Source organism: Lutjanus erythropterus, chromosome 14, assembly GCF_056507025.1.
Source record: "Lutjanus erythropterus isolate fLutEry1 chromosome 14, fLutEry1.hap2, whole genome shotgun sequence".
NCBI lineage: Eukaryota > Metazoa > Chordata > Actinopteri > Lutjaniformes > Lutjanidae > Lutjanus > Lutjanus erythropterus.
This window is the reverse complement of record NC_139330.1, coordinates 5709077-5730281: the sequence shown is the minus strand read 5'-3', so window position 1 is coordinate 5730281 and position 21205 is coordinate 5709077. Positions and strand designations below refer to the sequence as shown.

The window sequence follows — 21205 nt, the reverse complement described above, 5'->3', positions numbered from 1 at the left end:
GTGTCCTGGCACAGGTGACAGTCATTTTAAATTTCTTTTCAGAAGATAAGATGAGTCGCTTACAGACAGCACTCTCCGTCATCTTGTTTAAAACATTTGTTGCCGAATGACAACAACTATCTGTGATTTATGACAGCCTAATCAGTGCAATAGACAAGTGAAAACACATCAACAATACTCTGACATATTTTACAAAAACAAACAAGACATTTTTAATAAAAGCAGGAATTACAGCCTACAGAAGTGATTTGATCAGAATATTTTCGAGAATTTATGTGTTGTTCATATTTTCCTACTACAATGGCTACTTTTGGGACAGGATTTGGGACAACTCTTTGTCATTTGGGTCTGTCCTGAATTTCTCAGGACGTCTGCTCACCCTAGCCATAAATGTGGTTTCCCTCTGATTTGTAAATTAAGCTCCCTTGTGTCCAGACATGATGAAACAGTCTGATTCCTATCTGGAGTTGCCAAACACCAGTGTTTCCAAAGCAAAGCCATGATTTACTTACATTTGGGCACTTGTTCTTTTACTCTAATCAAAATCTGGACCCTGATTTTTTTTGACAGTCCCAACAAATAAACACCTGTAATGCACTAGGGACTGGGCCAGTGGCTGACAGTCATCGACTACTGAGACCTGCACCATCGTAACATCGTGGTTTAGAAGCCCTGTTTATTTGAGGTAGTTTGTCCCCTCAGAGTTGCTGCAAGCCAGGAATTGTTGGCGAACCTCTGTTTTTGACATGTGGAGTGAAAATAAAAAGCTGCTGGTCATTGCACTGTGTCTCCTTGTTTTGTTATTTTCTTATTTAACCTGCCCAGTTAGGCCAACCTGAGACAGCTGATTACAGCTGTGTCAGAGTTCAACGTTAATGTTCTTTCCCTAACATAGTCAGGCATCAGAAATCTACTCACCCAGTGTCAATGTTTACTCGCCCCTGTGCAAATTGTTTTATTTATTAGTGGTTATCAAATGACTAAATTTAATTATCATGTTTATTCTCAGGCTGTCAGAAAATAGTGGAAAATGTCCATCCAAGTTTTTCAGAGTGTTTAACATAATTTGATTCTTTTCTGTGGGCAGCTGTTAGTGTCTTTCCAACAATTATGACATCATATTCCATTGTTTCAGTGTGGGCATCATCATATGTCAACTATAGAAATCAACCCAAAAATCTGAATTCACCCTCTTTCTATAACAGCATGTCCTGTTTGACGTCTTGAAGTTAAAGAAGACCATCTTGTGCCTCATTCATTCATAACCGTCTTTCTCTCCCTGCTCTCTTTACCCACAATTCTCAATCAGCTGTCCATGGGCGTTCACTCCAAGTTAACCAACCAGACTTAGCCACAGTCTCCATCAGCCAATCATGTCGTTATGCCAGAACTTTAAATCTGTTCTGCTCCATCATTTCTGCATGGAATCGTCTCAACCCTCCTCCACCCCGGTCTCCTCCAGTTTCTCTAATCCAGTGCCCAGGTCGAGCTCATCAGAAGTCAGTCCTCATCTCATCCCGATCATCAGCCACATCTTCACCAGTGTCTAGACTTTACTGATCACAGCTTCACTGCCCCCTTTATCTTGATGATGTCACGATGGAGTCTAACCGCCAAAATATACTTGTACACTCGAGGAGTCTCTCCTCATTGAAATAGATTTAGAAATGTTTGTAAAATCCACTGTTCCCTTGTTTAATCACTAATCAACTAATTCTGTTGTACTTTTTTGTCCTACAATACATACAAACAACTACATTATACACAATTCTTGTTGTATTTACTTAACTATTTTACAACTTTTTTTTTACATCATTAATCTTTTTCTTTCCCTCTCCTTTACGAGTACCACTAGAGTTTTATATAAGCAAAACCGAAAAAGAATCCCTGCTCATGATAATTAATTAGAAATTTTAGTGCCACATAATTATGATTCCCCTGTTTAATCAATTATTAAAATAAAAACTGCCTTCAGTTTTGCATGTATGAAATAACGCTTTAAACAAATTTATACTTAAAATTATGTAGGACATCACAGTATTTTACAATTAATCATTGGACTTTATTATAATTATTATTATTAACATTATTAACATTATTATTATTATTAACATTCTTATTATTGTTGTTGTTGTTTTTGTTGTCATTGGTGATGGATTGTCTGAAGAGAGTCACTTCCAGAGAGAGTCTGTGTTATGAAGGATGGAGAGCTGTCGACGAGCTGACAATCTGGCACTGGAGTGTTGCAGAGTTATAATTTCTGAATCTCATTCTGTGTTACATAACACTTCTCCTTACAGTGAGTGGAGCTGAATAACCACAATGCTCCGTGGAACCACAGAGGCGGCGCAAGCAAATGTCATCTGTCTTAGTTAGTAATGGCCATTACTGAAATATCCCATCATGCATCTAGAAAGCATTAGTGCTGCCATTTGAAAGGCCCCTTCCTTCAAAATAACGAATTTGCAATTAATTATTGTACACCTTACATAAAATAAATAAATAAATAAAAATAAAAACACAAGATACAAAAGTGCCAAGAAAGTTCTGCACTTGATTTCAACAAAGTTTCACCCACAATTCCTCAAGATGAGAAGCAGTGGAGGCATTTGTGAATGTGTTGTTTAGACCTGCAGAACACAGTAAAACACCTGATAACTATAAACTGGGCCAATTAGATAAATCAAACAATTTAATATGATTAAATGTATTGATAATAATCACGTTGTATGAGGCCAGTTGTTATGTATGATGTATTCTGGTTTGCATGTTGGTTTGGACAATTGATTGTTGCACTGAACTGTAAAAGCAGGAAGCTGTTTACTGTTTCATTATATTTGCATACAACAAAACACATCTTGTCATTCCAAGATAATTTATCGCATAACTAGTTAATTTTAGTCTAATATACAATATGCACAGTGCAGCCCTCTTTAGACAAAACACATTTTGCCTTAACATTGACACAGATGAAAAACTTGTGTTTGTTCTATGCATATACATATACACATATATGCACACATATATACATGCAGACTGAAAAATCATGTAGGGATTTAGTGGAATCAACTAATCTTTTCTCATTAGCTTGTTGACTAAAATTTCTAGTATTTATTTTCAGAACACTTCAGAACTTCTAAACAAGTTTTTGGTTTTTTTAATCGGTCTTTTGGCTTGAAAGGTTGAGTTGAATGAATGTACAGTACTGTAGTTCAATCAAAACATTAAAATGACTTTCTAAAGAAACACAATCAGCATATTAGCAGACCTCCCAGCATGCATTGCAGAGAGTTAAAGCTCTCCTGAGATTCCTCTTTTGTAATACCCTTCAGGATAAGTCATGGTTGCTTGTTTTCACAATAATAAAAACACTGGGAACTATGATGAAGGTTTGAATTCAGGCTCCTTTACACCTAAAATGTAATAAAATCACTGGGAGCAGTTTCACATGTTGTCTTTGTGCAGCTGCTGGAACAAAGTGGCTCAAACAGGAGCCGCTGCAGCTGTAAGTTCTTTATGTGAAGTGAAGAACTGATGTTTTTTGTCGTCGTGACTGAAGAAGAGTTTAACTGAATATTTTAAGCTTATTGAACATGTTTTCTCAAGTACAACTGAATTAGTATAAAGTTTGACTAGAAAATTTTGTTTTGAATCATTGCAAAATCTCCTTAACTTGTCATTTCAAATTCAGTCAATTTAAAACTTTAAGGCGGTCCAGACACTAACCTTTTTAAGTTAAAACAAAGCATTTGTTTTCACAGTGTACAGTATATACATTGTACACAATTCTTGTTTGATTTATTATATACATCTTTTTTACATCAGATCATGAGACATTTTATTTTTCAGCTGTGTTGTTTTCATATCAAAGTGAAGCCTCGGTTACAAACAAAGTTCAAATATGATTTTTTTTTAAAAACTCATTACTTAGTCTTTTTGCTCGTCTCTCCTTCAGGATAAACACATATAAGCAAAAACATGAGGAAACCCTGCCCAGGGTAATTAATTAAAAAAGGACTGAAAATAGGGCACCCAACAGACATTATGGGTGGTAGGTATGGAATAAAAAAAGAAAGAAAAAAAAGGTCAGGAGCTCAGACTGGATTTTTCTGATAACAGAAAAACACTGGATTCCATTATGTCCAATGTCAAGAGACGGTTTCTAAGTTCTCACACAGACATTCAGGTGTTGAAAGGAAAAATACGTCAAATATTGAGTGGCATTCGCCTTTAGTTTATGCCCTTGACCACAAAACTGCATTCCAGAGAAAATGCTGCAAATTGCAGTTGTCAGCACTTAAGGTCAAATAGATACTATATTATATTTAAAAAACCTTCCACTGCATGCAGCTGCTGTACTTCATGATTAATGTTAGAATGAAAAATACAGTTTTAATTTGAATTTTTCCTGCATTTAAAATGTAAAATTCTGACCATGGGGAATGTGTGGACTACATGATATTGTTATGCCACACTGATTATGTAAGTGTGTATGCTGCCCTAGATCATAGTATAACATGTAAGTTTTAAAGGCAGCATCCATTACCGCTACATGAAGACGCTTGCCATGTCTCTGCAGAGGGGCTGCCAGTGGGAGCAGTTACAGAAGCCCCCTCGAGAAAAAAAAATTGGATTTTGCCTCCACTTTACCACATAGACAGTGTCTTTGAGTGACAGACTCATTTGCCAGGTTTTGTGGGTGGATGTTTATGCAAATGCCTCTCCTCTGTGGGCTGAAATAGCCATCCAGTGACAGGCCAAAACTAACTGGGTTGAAATGCAGGAACATGCAACTGAGAGGCTGAAAGCGGTGCATAATTTACATTAACATCTCTGGCACCACACAACAAGGGCTTGATAAAAATTTACCACATTAAAACCAGCCCACACAAAAGTTAGAATGTGATTTTTTTTTTTTTAGCCTATTTAAAAAATGACAAGAAATGTTGAAGACATCTGACAGTGTTTATCCTCACTAAGAGCTTCAAAGACTCGCCCTCACTCCTGAGCTGTGGAGCAGAGCTCTACGAGACTCGTGTGAATGTAGTTCATGTTTTCTTAGAAGGATGAATAGCACGGCTGTTGAGGCCCACTCTGAGGGGTTTTGCATTCTAAATGAATTTGTCATATGAGAATCACAATTGTTGTCGTCCAATTTTGTTTTTACAATGAGCTGAATTTCTCCTTTCTGCTGTGAAGCAAAGATACCAGACCTTCATTTCACACTTACTTCTAGTTGAACATAATGGAACAAGTTCACGGTGTTCCTTCTTTTCTCTTGAATGATGCTGCGGGAATATTGCTTTTTGTGTGTGTGTGTGTGTGTGTGTGTGTGTGTGTGTGTGTGTGTGTGTGTGTGTGTGTGTGTTTGTGTGTGTTTGTGGCAGGAAAGCAAAAATTATGGTTACTATTGAATTATGCATATGATGATAGTGAAAAAAATCTAATTTGTATAACAAGAAGATGAGTCAGTCTTCTTCATCTACAGAGACTCATTATTGTTATGTCTGCATTCATATAGAAACCTTTTTGAAGTCAAAGGACACACAACGGTGGCTCTTCCTTTGATTTATACGGTTCACTTATGTTTAACTCATAAATTGCAAAATAGAGCCCGGACGCTGTGATGTCAAAACAAGACATGCAATTACAAATGGAAATGTTTCATGATAGTATGTCATGCTGCTGTGGTGATGAAACAGCACAATGTCATAGTGTACAGAGTCTCTAACAAAGAACAGCTGGGTGTACGCTACAGTACTACACAGCAAAACCGATGCAGCACCAGTGCGCTACAGGATGAGATATAAAACAAGTTCTCTGCAGAGGAAAAACAGCTAACACTTTATAATAACCATCATCAATAAATGGTAAATTGATAGTTGATTAAACAAACATTCAGATAATGTTAATATATGCTTTATTAAGCAGTTGAAAGTTTTATAAACATAAGTTGCAACCTCATAATGACCATCAAACTAATGTTTATAGATGCAGCACACAAATGGTGTGCAGAGGCACTCCTGTGGGGTTTTGTGAACACCATACATTATTACTGTAATATAGAAAAGTTATGAATGAATTATTAATGTACAATACTTTTTATGTAATCATTTACCAATACAGAGGCAGATTATTATACCCTAAAAAATTCCCTTTCCTTCAGTCAAAGCAAACACCAGTTTTTATGATGTATTGCACTGCACTGTATTGTGTCTCTTGCACTGTCTTAAAACAAAATAAAAAACTGTTATGTACAAAAAAAAAAGAATGTGACACATCAAAGGACCTTTTCTTCTCACGTTTCAAATGAATTCTTTAAGTACTTTGTTCATAAATATATTATGAGTAGGTGAAATATAGTTGTTCATCAAATTTTAAATATAAATGTTTACAGAGCAATAAGAATGATGTGTTATAGAGGTCATTTTGTATAGATATGACTACAGATGTGCCCATCAGTGTTCCTTGGACTCAAAAACTAAGAAATCCTGTGCACTAACACAGTATTGATTAACCATTTACAAAGTGTTGTAAACATCAGTTGCAACTTTACAATAACCATCCAGACAATGTTTACAGACGACACCCTCTCACTCCCAATTCATCAAACGCAGCAGCTTAGTTAGTGGCCCTACACTCCACACTGAGGTGGCTCCCCTCTGGCGTTCTGCACGTGCAGGGCTTCATGGGCAGCAATAATAAATATGCAATGTCCAGGCAGACTACATGGGTGGGTTTGGGAAACAAAACTACATGGTTAGGTCCAGCAGGAGCTCATGCTTTGAGTTAAAATCAGTGCATTACTCATGTAAGTTCACGTGCATAAAGTAACATACCACACCAAATACAGCCATCCAGCTCATGTTTGTAGATGGTTTACAAACTAATTATTAACAATTAACAACATGTTACAAATATCTGGTCCATTTTGTTATGTAATGATTTCTTAAATATTCATTTGAATCATTTGATAATCATTAATAAATACTTAATATGATTTATAAAATGTTATAATGCGCTAAACACACACTGATAGTTTACTAATTTAATCAGAACATACCTGTGATTGTCTCTTATCAGCTATGGCTCAATATATTCTATAAGCTGATTATTTTAGATCACACAAACTGATGATGACTTATGCTATTACTAATAATTAATAGAGCTGCAACAATTAATCATAATCAGCAACTATTTTTATTTTTTGAGAAATGTCCAAATTGTCTGATTTCAGCTTTTAAAATGTGAATATTTTCTAGTAACTTTAATCTTCTGTGACAGTAAACTGAATATCTTTGGGTTGTGGCTGAAACAAGACATTTGAGGATGTCATCTTGGACTTTAGGAAACAAACATTTTTCACCATTTGCTGATATTGTTCAGATCAAACAACTCATTGATTAATTGAGGCAGACCACATGTTATGTGTAAATATGCGATAATAAAAGAAAATTCATGGAAATTCTGCATATTGTTTAGCGTACACACAATAAATTAAGCAAATGAGATGCTGACATGTAGAAAACTGCCACTTAACCTTTACTTTTGTTTATTTGCACAGTCAGACCTTCAAACAGTGCATCAAACCAGCCTCACTTCACAGTTTTAAGTGTCTACGACGCGGTGGTGGTTTAGATTTGTTGCTTCATGTTATTTTTATTTAATGGGCAAAGCTGAGTTGAATGAGAGCTTGAATGCTAAACAGGCGATTCTGTGGCATTTCAAGAAGAATTTATGAGTAGTTGTGGGAGCTGGTGCAGCGTGAATATACAGGCACACAAATCTACCACTGTTTGGAATTCATACCAGGAAACATGCATACAGGTGGATTCAGACGCGCCAATAAATCTTACATGCATGTCTGCTCATTGCTTATGCAGGGTTTTACTGGTGAAACGCTACAGAGAGGTGTGGCTGACTCACATCGGAGAATTAGACACTACATTACATAACCCATTACTCTGATTACCATTCCTGCTGTAATATGACATTATTATAGGCAACAACTGTTACTCACAGTTTTTATTACAATTGTATTTATTATAGGCTGTAAAGTTAAGAAGGTGGACTTGTCACCACCATGACACTGCAAAAGTGATGGAGATGGGCTCTGAGCTGATGCAATAATATAAGAAATGTGTGTTTGAGCCTTTCTGGGCAATTTATTAGTACTTTGCTCTGATATGTCATTGTCACTGCAGGACTAAGTACATTTGGTGGGGACGTTGACTGTCTGAAGGGGTAGAGGACTGTAAAAAGATAAACTAAACAACATTAAGTGATAGAGGTTGGAGAACAAAAATCAATTCTCTTAAGTATCATTCTTTCCTTAAACGATTCCTGAATCAATTTTTCCCTTTATATAAATAACTACTGCTTAGTCCATTAGCTCGATGCTAATACATAATGCAAATTCCCATTAACACGCTAACAGAAATTAGCATTGTGATTGTGGTAATATTATCTAAACAAGCAAATCCATTTTACTTCACAAGTTTAACATAAAACTTCAAGTCTGCTCAAAGCATATTTCCTCTGCTCTGTGGAAACAAACTAATAGATGCTGACTTCACACTGTTAACTCTCACTGTTCATTTACAGCAGCCTTAAAGGGTCAAAACTCAAGCTTAAAATTCCCATTACCTTTAAAAAAAAATACAGCCACCACTGTGTGACACTGTGTGGCAGGAGACAGCAACACATATATATTTATATTTTAAATTTGATTTATTGTTCGCTAAGTTGACCTGTAGGAATATATATCACATATAGCATCTAAAAGTATTTTATTTACCACTTTTATAAGCAGTATAGCAATGATGCTGTTGCAATAAAACTCGGAAAAACTGACTGACATGCGATGTGCATAGTTTGATATACCGTCTCTAGAAATGTGATTGAAATGTTCAAATTTGTACTAATAATCTGATGTAAAACAGTGTAACCATCACAGGGACAATATATTTGCATTCTTAGCACTTTTACTTTTGATACTTAGCTAATAATATTTACTTTTTTCATTTTTATAGATGGATCATCAAAAATCCATTCGACTGCAGCATCACTTCTTTGCATTTGAGGGTCGTTTTAACCTTAAATTTATTCCTGCTGTCATTTTTGGTAAGCAGTCCCAGATTCTTACAATGTAATGCTTTCTAGATGTCTGGAAACCATAATTCATGTCCACACTTTCTAAATTGTATTTCAGGTTTTCTTCCAGGCTTACTGCATTTCATTGCATCCTGTCTGCAGTTCAGCTGTGACAACACAAGGCTTTAATTTACTCTCCGAGGCAGTTTGCAGTACACAGTCTGGCTATAGTGGAGAGTTATCACTCTGACTTCCAATTGCCATGCTGCTGAAACAGAGCCTCAAGACTGAGATCACAAATCCATGTCAAATGAACCACAGCTGATCTGCATCCACCCCACTGCCAGGTTATCATTGTTAGCATCCAGGCTGCTGCTGCTGCAGTGAATGGTACAAGTAAAGTGGCTCTAGTTAAAAATAAAGAGTCAAGATTGATGATTAACAGTAATTAATTAAAACTACACTTGATGTTTTACAATTGAACTTTCCTAAAGCACCCTCAGCCGCCAATACCGATTTTTTACACCAATACCAGTGATCTTTTTTTCTTGGTCATTATTATTATTATCAGTAGGAGTAGAAGTAGTTGTAAGATTACATGAAAGTGAAATTTAACTTAAGTCTGGAAAGCTTGAGTAGTTTGTGTAATGGAAGTTGACATGTGACATTCACATGTGCAGCTGAGAGATGGCCCTCATTTGCAAAATTTCGCCTGAAGCATTGCTGAGAGATTATGGAAACATGCTAAATTGAAATACTGACTTCTCTGACAATAACGCTACAGCCGTGGTTGCCACCTTTGAAATTTCTATTTTTGCCCATAACTTGTGTTGTATTTTAGCTTTACACTGACAGACAATTCACAGTTATAAACAGTTGATCAAGGACTTGTCACTTGTCATTGTCAAATTACAATGCTTCATCTTTAAGGATGGGCAATATGGTTCTAAGCTACAGGGGCAGATCTAGGAGGGGGCTAACAGGGGCTAGTGTCCCTGTAACACTGAGTTGCCCCTCCAAGAGTCTACAATAACAACAAAAAACACTTTCTCGCAGTGATACCATGTTACTGAAACAAATGCTGTTAATGAAACAAATGACTGCAACTATACTCAAAAAAATACTAATCATAGTATATATGATGTTTTTTTTAATGAACTATTACTTTGTGTACTATTACTGCCTGGTTAGAATGTACCCCTCAGTAAAATTTGTTATTGCTTCAACCACAGACATTATATTAAATAGGATTTCGACAGATTTAATATACCGTCTATGGTTCCAACTGACTATTTGGACTGCTGTACTCATTTTTGGACACATAGTTGTTTCATATAGCTCTTTTAACTGTGAATGGTGTACATGCATACATGACATCACCTTTTTCTAATTGAGCCCTGTGAAATAATTAAAACTAATTGAACTTTGGCAGAAAATTATATTGCTCATGTTGGACCCCATCTCTTGTTGTAATTGGGAGAAAAGGCTTTCAGGGCCTTTAATAAAGCCATTATCAGAAAGTGCTATTTGATATCACACATTACTGCACAAGTTTCATCTTTTTAATCCTTTAACTTGCCGTGCAAAATAAAAACCATGTCAGGCCTCATGCGGTGGTCCCTATACTTTATTGCACCATAAATTTGTAATAGTTGGAAAATGGAGACTTTTGTGGTTCCACTGAGCCCATTTGCATCCATGTGTGACAGTGTGAGTGGCTTTAGCAGAACTTTAAACATGGCAACAGTTTTTGTGGTTTTATATCACTGTGTAAAATGACTTAGGAGTCACCTCAGAGCCTCATGAATTTTTATACCCAGAAACAGCGACCTGGGCCATTTGAAGAATATACTGTTTATATATGTACATTTTTGAGGTATGCACAGAAAAGAACGGCTCACTCACGTCCGGACTTCATTATCTTTCAACCACAGATCCTCAATTCATTTCCGGTGTGATGTTTGACCTCATTCTTGCAGTTTTCTCTATATGTTTCACAAAACTGACTGGAATTGACCCAAAGCTGTGTAATTGATTACAGCATAAAACTTAATCGTTCCACTCTGCGCCATCCTTTTTAAAATTTTTGAATAAGCAAAATTTAATATGCGGTTAATGGACAAAGAAGATGGTTGCCACTTTCACGCTGATTCTTCAGGGTCCCTCAGTCTATCACGCTTTTTGTGTTGGCCTTGTCATTTCTAAACAAGTTTCTTTAGCATTTCTCCACACAGCTGCCTCTGGAGATTGAACACAGAAGACGCAGCCATAAAACTGGAGAGAAAATGCTGTATCTAAAAATCAAAGAGCTGAACATGGGAGCAATGTTAACAGAAAGCTACAAGGTGGAATAATTAACTTATTTAGCTCCGGATTTTAAGAGGGACTGGGAAATGGGATATTCAAGATATTTACTATAGCCACAGACAAATAATGCATGTCTAAGATAAAACAAACAGATTCTGTGCTGTTGAGCTGTGCTCTCTCCTTCACTGAATTGGAACTAAAATGGCCTCCAAGTGTACTGAACAATGGGGGTGAGCATAATGCAGTGTGACTACTGAGTGACTTGACTGAGATCCAAAGTGAATAAAAGGCCTCACTATGTGAGGCAGCGAGGCTGAGCTGCTGCAGTGCTCAGGACTTTGGCATGTGACAGTGCATTAGAACGCTTCACACACATTTCATTTGCCAATAAAATCCTATTGCCATTTTCCACATGGCACACGGTCTGTGTCATCAGAAACTGTAATGATCAAATATGCATCTGCAGCTGCACAAATAAGCATCTGCATTTAGTCTGAAAGTGGATCCTTCTTAGATCAGGGGTTTTCAGCGTTTTTCAGGCCATGAAGCCCTTACTTAACAGAGACAGAGCGGGAACCCCCCACTCAGGCTGGGTATTGTCCAAAAATCTTCGATATTGGTACCAGTATTGATACCCTAACTTCCATACCAGTCCCTGAATTATACTTTTTTACTAAACCAATTTCATAAAATCCAAATCAACAAAAAGAAAATTACACTATACCGGACAATTACTCACTTTAAAGGAAGAAACTGTTCAAAGAACTGGGAGCAGCAGGTCAAACTGTTTTTATTCTGAGTCCTTTATTTATCCAGGATAACTGGACTAAAATGAAGAGATTGATGGAATATCTGTACAGTATTAGACTATTTTAAAAATATAAATAACTGTCAAAATGGTTTTTCTGTACTCCATCATGAGGTTGAGATTTTCTCAGGATGAATTATAATAACTCTGGTGATCACCTGACTTGTTATCTCGGGCCATGATCAATTCAAAATTTTGGTTTGCTCAGTACTTTGGTTTATGACCAAGTAACCGAGTTTATGACCCTGCAAAGACATTCCCATCAGCCCCCGCTGCACCATGGGTCTTTAGCATTTTTCAAGCCACAGACCCCTTAGTTGATAGAGGGACGGAGCACAGACCCCCTACTATATACTGCAATGAATATTTTCAGGTCTTCTCTCATTTTGTGCAAACCCATAGCCGCTCAGTTAGCAGCATGGCTAATGTTAGCTGCATTAGCATCACCATCTGCACTATTATAAGTGGTTTCTGAGGTGGAGGGTATGTCAGAGTCTCTTGTTTGTGATGTTACAAAATGATATATTGTGTCTCACAAGAGTGTAGGATAATAATATAACTAATTAGCCAATAATGTTTTAATAATACATGGCAAACTAGTTTGCCAGTATGAATAGGTGCTGCAATGAGCACAGTGAAAATTTAATGTTTATTTGAATTAACAAATTTCTCTTTGCTAATAGTATGCCAGATTTACATTAACTGGTAACTTTTACCCACATTTAGGCCTAAATTTCAAAATAAGCAAAGAAAATATTAAACAATAATTTGGAGATTTCTATTGCAGTAAGTCTGAGGACCCACTAGGTGCCACAGACCAGCTGTTGAAGACCAGTGTCCAGATAATATGAAAAGATTTGATATTTGCTGTAAATAGATGTGATTTTTTTTTCACTCTGTCACAATTGTTAAATAAAACTAGAAAATCCAAATAAGAATAGTATTGAAGAATATTGCACATTGCATGTTAGATTCAAATCACAGCTCAAATCTGTGATGTCACAGTCATCTTTAACCTACTAGGTTGTAACACTTGTACTAACAATGAATTTAGAGGCCCACTTTGTGGACTCATAAAATATTTAATGGAATATTTTACATAAATATGAGCTTCAGTTCTTTGTAGTATTATCGGGTTTGAAGCAAATTGTAAAGCCTAATCTCCAGAAAGCATCTTACTGTCACTGTCACGTTTGGCATCTTTTTTCCTCTGTTACCCACAAGTCAGTGACACCAAGGAAATAGGAAGTGGGGGCAGAGATGAGCACAGTTCTATGATCTGAAATGTCTGACAGAATCCAAATAACATTTGGATGAAAAAACTCCTATTGCCTTTTTCATTTTAAAAGAATTACTTTGCAAAATAGGCTTTTCAGTGGCAACAATTCTGGGAACAGAAAGATGATTGTCACAATTCTTTGTACCAGAGAGTTTTCATATAATGGTGAGTAATCATGACATGAACGTCATGTTCGTGGCTTCATTAACACAGAACACCTTGGAGGGCAGGGAACAAAGCACGTTCCTCTCCAACAATGAGACTATTTGACCCTGAGCCATGAAAACTGTCAAATTCCAACCGAACAAGTGAAAGAATTAGACACTTTACCTCAGCCAAGGGCAAGAATGACAGGGGAGTTTTTTGACTGGGGTGGTCCAAGTGAGGCACTGACTTATGCAGAGGTGGCATATATGCACACATTAATGTATTATTTCTCATATCTACTTTAATCACTGATATTATAGTTTATTACATTCCCATTCTTTCCAACCCAACGGACTTTCCCAGGTTTTCATTGTCCTCTCCCTATTCCCTCCCGGGATCTCAATTCTCCTGTATTTCTCCTGATTCATGACAAATTTCACACCTTTTTTTTCTTTTCTTTTTTTTATCATCACAACTTGTTTCTAACACTGCACAGCATGTATAGCCAAAAACCCTACAACTCTAAAAGTCTACTGCTTCCACCCAAACAAAAATACAGTTATACCAGACTGGACTTCCTGGAAAAAAATCCTTTACTTAATGAAAGACTTAAAGAAAAGAGCATACATAGCATTTTATAAAATCTGCTATGTCATTTCTCTTTTAGGGGCAGTGTAAAAGCTAAATGAATGAAAGAAAACTGATGAATACTAGTTTATACCTGAGATTTATGGAAGTTTGCACTAGAGGGACCAGTTTTTCTGTATTCTTACCTGAGAATTAAACATAAAATTAAAAGTATTTAACCCAAAAGTGCTGTTTGATTGTACTTATTATTCTGTTATTTTCATTCTTGAAAAGGCATGAAAATGCAGGAAACAAAGTCAAATTTTATGGTATTGAAATCCCTATTTTTGATGTCTCAAGGTTTACAAGTATGCATTTCTGTGGTTAAGTTTATTATTTAAAAGATAAGTGCTCCAACCAATCACAACACAGCACAGTAGCACCATACAATTAGAATTTAAAGCTTCCCTACTTTATTCTTTAAGCCCTCAAAAAGAAACCTCCATTCTACCTCTATCCTCAGGCTGTGAGACTCCTAAATTCATAATCAGGAAAAGTACTTTATTTATTATTTAAGTAAATTAACCTGAAAAATACTAAAATAGGCTGCATACAGAAGAAAACAATGCACATTTAAAAATGCTCATCAGACAGTTGGTTTAAACTAAGGTCCCACCTCTTATTGGACAGATAACCAATCATACTTGAGGATAATGGGGTGACACTTGTGGTCGTCAATCATATTTCTGCCCCCCCCCCCACCCCAGAAACGCCCCTGAAGACTGAGCCACAAAACATGACAATGCCTCACGATGTTGCTTATTTCCTGGAGCCAAGTGCAATTTCTGGATGATTTGAACAGTACATTGTGAATTTAAGGATTATAAACTCACATACATGTAAACACCAGCATTTGCACAGGATTGGACGGGGGAGAGGGCAGATATCTGGGAGAGAGCATCCTCTAAAATGTCTGCTCGTAGTTGCTATCTGGCGACTGAATGCCTCTTTATGTCCTCGATTCATCTTTTCAAAATAAATGCGCCAGGGAAACCGAAATTTGTGGCAGGAGAGAATCTGTAAAGCATTTTCTACCCACAGCCCTGTTTCATTTATCTACTTCAGAACTCTGATTCACACTCACTGTGGCCAATCATTCGATTGAGAGCAAGAAAACACGTCACCGGAACATCAGAGAGCGAACACAGACAGTCGCTCATTCACCTATGGGCAGCTCAGAGTCATCGGCCCACTTGACTTGCATGTGTGGGATGTGGGAGGAAACCCACACAAGCACAGAGAGCACAAAGAGAGAAAAAGAATGAAATCTGTCTTGCTGTGAGTGCCACTGCGCCACTGTGCTGCCTCCTTTTACAACTTTTATTCATGAAATGGAAGAATGTGATAAAAATAAAGCTGCATAAATGACTCATCCGAGTAGTACATCTGTTTAGGATTTCATTGTGTCACTGAGGGTTTCAAAATGCCACAGTATGAAGGAACGAGGTCTGTGTCTTTGTCTACATAATCACCTTAAATAGTTAAGAGCTTTAACCTTTAAAATGTTGTTATCCTCAGTCTGTGTGAAACACTGGCGGGGCATTTCAGTGGCATGGCTGCAGTATACAACCTCCAGCCCTGCTTTTCTTTGATGTGCTCTGAAGCCATCCTCTACCAGGAACTGAGAAGATCAAAGACAAGCGATTTTATCAAATGGAGCCCTTGTCGACTGTTTGTAATGCTTTATTCTTCATCAGGAACACCCACTCTGTCACCATGATGCCACAGGAGACACTGTGCTCTTTTAAAACCCAGCGGTGATCTCCCCGTTATCCAGATGAAAACGGATTTATTCAAACCTCCCATCAACCGACCCTATAAATAGAAGCTTGTGGAAAATCTTCTGAGAGGGAAAAAAAATAAGCTGTGCTCTTAAGCTGTTATTAACATGCTGATAGAAAAATGTCAAATGTTGTTTTTGGAGCAGAGAGTTTTCTGTGAAAATGAGCATAATGCTTCCTAGTAATATTTGTGATTTGAGCAGGAGATTCATTAGAAATGATGAAACTATCTGACAAAAATACACAGCTGAGTCATACTTTGTGGTGTTGCTGCACATGCTACTTGACTGCAGGGTGAGTTGTGATGGTAATTTGCATCAGGAACTGCATGCATTATTGCCTGAGGGCTCTAGTGAAAGGGTAGGTGAACGATGCTCAAAAAGAGTTCATCATCCACTCATCCAACAAATTTTGAAGCAAGAGTAACTCTCACAGAAGCATTAAAAATACCTTAGGCATAATAGTATCGGAGTAGAATATTTCTAGAAAAAAAATCCTGCATTAGTGTGTCCCAAAAAAAAATCGAAGTTCACCTGTTCTTCTTGATTAGAAAACTGCCACCTGTTCTCCACGGTGCTATTACACCAACTGTTATTTTGGAAAGTGCCACAAGGGAGATGTCTCCATAACGTTCCTGCTATCATTACCCCCCCTCCCCTCAAAAAAAAAGAAAAAAGAAAAAAAAATCTAAAGGTTGACTCATTATTTTTGGTTTAGTGCGCCGTGATGAATGCCCCTCCTTTGTGTCTCACGGTAAACGCACCTCACCTCTGAAGTATGCAGCATATTCCTCTGGGGTTTTTTTTTCTCTGCTATCTGTTAAAATGCAAGCAGCTATGTGTCAAGATGGGCTCCCTCTGTAATTCAAAAAGCTACACAAGTGTGTTAACTACAAATACTCCCCCCCTGCTACCAGGTGACACTAATGAACAGAACCATTATGACCTTATCATAACCGTTTACTATTAAATACTCATTCAGCTGACTTCCTGTGAATGTGTGTGGATGCACAGGTGTTATATGTATGCAAATATGCACATGTGTGAATTACAATAGCTAACACATGTTACTTATTGCTCATTTCCAACATACAGTGAAAACACGTTGCATTGCTCTATGGCAACACTGGACAAAAAGAAGCCCTAAAGCTTTAAAAAAAATACTGTTTTATTCAATAATCTCAATCTAAATATGTTAATTATCAGTTGCAGCAGATTTCTAAACACTAAACTCTTAAATCTTTTCCACAAGTTTTCAATGTTGCATTGCACGAGCAAGGTGATCCAATCTGACGCTGCTGCTGCATCCACGATCCCACCGTTCCATCATGTGACACAGGTGCCAATAAAAAGCGACGGATGTGTCCATATTGGCCACTGCTGGTCTTTGTAAGGATGACACTGACATAAATGTATAGCACAAAGATTATCTTTGGATTTGCAGCCATTTTAACTCTGTGCTGATGTGAAGAAAAACAGCCATTTTAAAATTCACAGCAGTGATAGTGCATTTTGAATTCAGTCCAACCAAATCAAAGACCCCCGTTTAGGTGGTTTGGTTTGTGCTGGTGTGGTCTTTGCTACACCCAACTCCTCTGGCAGCTTTGTTCTTGGAGTTGACTCATTTCTGAGCCAACTGCAGTCTATATATCTATGTGTGCTCTTTGTTTCATGGGCCATCACACTTCAAACATGCAATAAGGGCAGAGAAGGGAGTGATTGACGTGCACATTTGACATGATTACTATCTTTTCTATGCATACAGTAGTCCATTAAGTCTACATCTATCTCAGCATAAAGGAGGAAGATGACAGGATACTCACCTTCTTTTGGAGGCCGCTTCACTTCTGCACTCAGATTGCAGATCTGCCCAGCTTGTAGTTGGGGCGACAAGCAACCCTCCGTTTGTGGGTTTAAAGGTAAAACCACGTTGTTGAGCATGAGCATGCTCTCTGATTCTCCATCGCCTAAATGCTGAGGACATGTGCATTTCGTGTACACAATCCCACACGTCTCCACCGTCCCTTTCTCTAACTTCAGGCAGTTTTCCAGCCACGTACAAAGCACTTGACACCCAAACTGGCTGGGGCTCGCCTTATTCAACACCAGAAACTCCACAATGGACTTCTCCTCTTCATCCAGCTTCTGTGGCGTCAATCCATTGTAATCATAAGGGAAAACTCTCCGTAATTGAACGAAATTCTTGTCGTACAGCAAAAATACATAAATATTCTTCGAATCGCACAGGTACACTATAGACTCGTTGACTTTCAGCAACTCATTGATCTTTTCGTGTGAGTAGTGATCAAACTGATAAGCAAGCAAAGAATATTCAGAGCAGCTCAAGTCTCGCTTGTATAGCTTCAGGTAGATGCTGTATTTGGTTGGGTCTGGGTTCTCCAGCGTCCATGTACAGTTTGTATAGTTCTTAGGAAACATCTCAGTCACCGAATATGATCCATAAATGACCCCCTTGACCAGAGTGGAACACCAATAATCTTGGGCACCAGTTAATCCAAACATAACCAGAAGATAGGTGGAAAATATATAAATCAACAGGTTTCGAACAGCCTTCATCCTATGTCATTTGGCCTGCGGGGAGAGATGGAGAGAGTTAAACAAAGGAAACATGATAGATGAACTTGATCAGGTCTGACTGATGTGCTTCACACGTTTCTGATCACTGTGAAAATGGAGAAAAATGCACATTAACCTCAGCAACATGTCTTTTGCATCCCCATCCTGCCTCCTTCATTACTATACTTTGTGCAAACATTGCCACCTTGTGGTTGCTTCAGCCATTATTTATTTATTTATTTATTTTTGGGGGGGGAGTCGGTGCAATAATGTGAGTCATTTAGACATGTATAATTGGGTCGTATTTGGTATGGCACAATCCCTGGAGATATTCAAATACAGCTGTTTAGAATATCTGACATCAAAAAGACGAACAGTGGAAGAGGTGTCCAAGTGAGTCGAGCTGCTGTGGGGACGCAACTGCTCATTTTTACGCAGTAACCAGGATCACTCTCAAATCAAGCTGCTTTCTGCGTGATTTAGCCTGTTTCCTCACACGACACTTGGATAATATGAAGGGGATAAAATCACACTGAAAATGTCTGTGCGTCCTCCTGGTCACCATGGCTCCTCTCCTCTCCTCTCCTCTCCTCTCCTCTCCTCTCCTCCTGCGCGCTTTCGCTCCACTAACACGACCTGCATGTCTCCGAAATTCAGGGCTTGACATATTTGACAATGCAATTTGATAAAGAGCCAGCGTGTGAGTATGTGTCTGTGTGTGTTTGAGCTCGCGCACAAGTGTGTTTGCGTGCGTGAAAAAGAGTGCTGGAGCTAGAGAGGGAGAGAGGGGGGGAGAGAATGCAATGCGATGTCCTGATTGCTTTAATCCTACAGGCAATGCAGCTGTGAGCAGTGTCACAGCAGAGCGTGCGTGTGTGCGTGCGTGCCTCAAACTGTGTGTGCATGTGTGTGTTTGTGTGTGTGTGTGTAGGCGTTGAAATCCCAAGTAGGCTATAGATACTAGAGTCTAGATAATAGATAAATGTGCGCTTCTGTCTCCAACTTCTCGCCTTTTTGGGCGCTAAAAGCTGCGCGTCACAGCACATTAGGATAATAAACGTGTTACATAAAGATTTGTGGAAGCAGCTTTTTTAGTCGCGATAAATCTATATGATTCCAGAAGATTCACGGCCAAGGCTGCACGAAAAATCAGTATTCTGTTGAGGAGGGATGGCTCGTCAGGAGATTTTTTATTGCCGGGGCTTCTGAGAGCGATTCTGTCTCGGGAGGACATGTGAATATAGAGACACGGGCTGCATCTCATGCGGTGTCAGTCCGACGCTCGGCGCTTTAAAGTGATTTTTGCCGCTAAAGAGGGAGATCAGCTCTTAAAAATCATGTGTTAAGCAGCCTGGACTAACAGGAGCGGGTGAAAGCTCCGTCATGTTGAACAGACAGGACGAATATTTCACAGGAGGAGGCGAAACTTTAACTGACAGATGACATATGAAAATGAGCTCCAGCTCCATGCAATAATAATAAAACAATGATAATCTTACCTTACACTGCGGAAGCTATGGCTATTTTTCCAGCATACTTGACCACATCCTTTATAAATAAATTCTGCAGCCCTCCAGTGAATCGATACTCCCCATTCCCGACAATAGAAGTCCGGCGCAACAAGATGGTTCAATGGATGAAAATAAAATGCGTTACACTCCGGTCTGCCCGCTCATATCCCCCCCGTCTCCTTCTTCTTCTTCTGGGTTTTTCCCATCAAAACGGAGCGCAACAACAACCGCCAGCCACCGAGAAGCAGAGACAGAGACAGAGAGACACAGAGAGAAGGAAGAAATCTTGGAGTGGTGAAAAAGAAGAGAGAAATTCTTACAGTATTACCATAAATTAATTCGGCAGACTCCACGTCTCTATTCCCACTGATATGTTTTCTCCAGCAAGTCGCGCACCCACCCCCCTGGAAAAAACAGGCAGCAGGGGGAGAGAAAGAAGAAGAAGAAGAAGAAGAAAAAAAAGATCCGTAGTGGGTGGATGTGAGATGTTGGGGGGCCAGTGAGTTACAACAGAGAGAGAAATAGACGCGCTTTGCTCGCTGCTTGCAGAGCTCCAGGAGCAGGCTGCAATATCACGTCACACACTCAGCCGCTAAGATAAAGCACGTACGTACGCTTCTTACTGCCGCTGCGTCTGGCACCACCAATACTTTCTTCCCTGCCCTCCTCCTCCTCCTTCCTTTTTTTCCTTTTTTTCCCTCCTCCTCATGTATGCCTCCCCTTAATTCGAGTCAAAAGGGTTCCCCCCCCTGAACTGGACCCTCTCAGTTGTGCTCAGACAACGCTGCGCTTTGCTGCTGCAGAGCTCCAAAACAGGAATATTTCATGGACTTTTTTAGTTGTTTTTTTTTTTTTTTTTTTGAAGGGGAAAGAAAGGGGGGAATAACATGATAATTATAACCTGCGCACTCTGTCAGTGGGACCTGAAAGCTCGCACCAGTGTTGGGTAATTTTTCCCTCTTCTCCTGATGGGTGACAGCCGCTCTTGTTTTGATTTCTTCGCTGGTTGGTGCTCCCTGCTCGCCGCCTTCACGCTGCTGGAGAAACAAATGCTTATGGGGCAACTTGTGCTCTCT

At 38.6% G+C, this 21205-nt stretch overlaps 1 protein-coding gene across 6 annotated transcripts in view; it reads right to left on the bottom strand.

Moving 5' to 3' along the window:
* The window catches only part of adgrb3 (adhesion G protein-coupled receptor B3), a 172602-nt gene extending 151696 nt beyond the window's left edge, over window positions 1-20906 (bottom strand). The window contains exons 1-2 of one of the 6 annotated variants that reach the window (XM_084735208.1): window positions 20118-20906; window positions 17865-18633 (exon numbers count right to left, since the gene is read on the bottom strand). In XM_084735208.1, coding sequence (XP_084591334.1) covers window positions 17865-18618 — 754 coding nt within the window. In that variant the 5' untranslated portion in view covers window positions 18619-18633; window positions 20118-20906. The remainder of the gene's footprint in view (window positions 1-17864; window positions 18634-20117) is intronic. The other 5 variants (XM_084735207.1, XM_084735210.1, XM_084735209.1 and 2 more) reach the window with 5 other exon arrangements.
* Window positions 20907-21205: the final 299 nt, after the last annotated feature.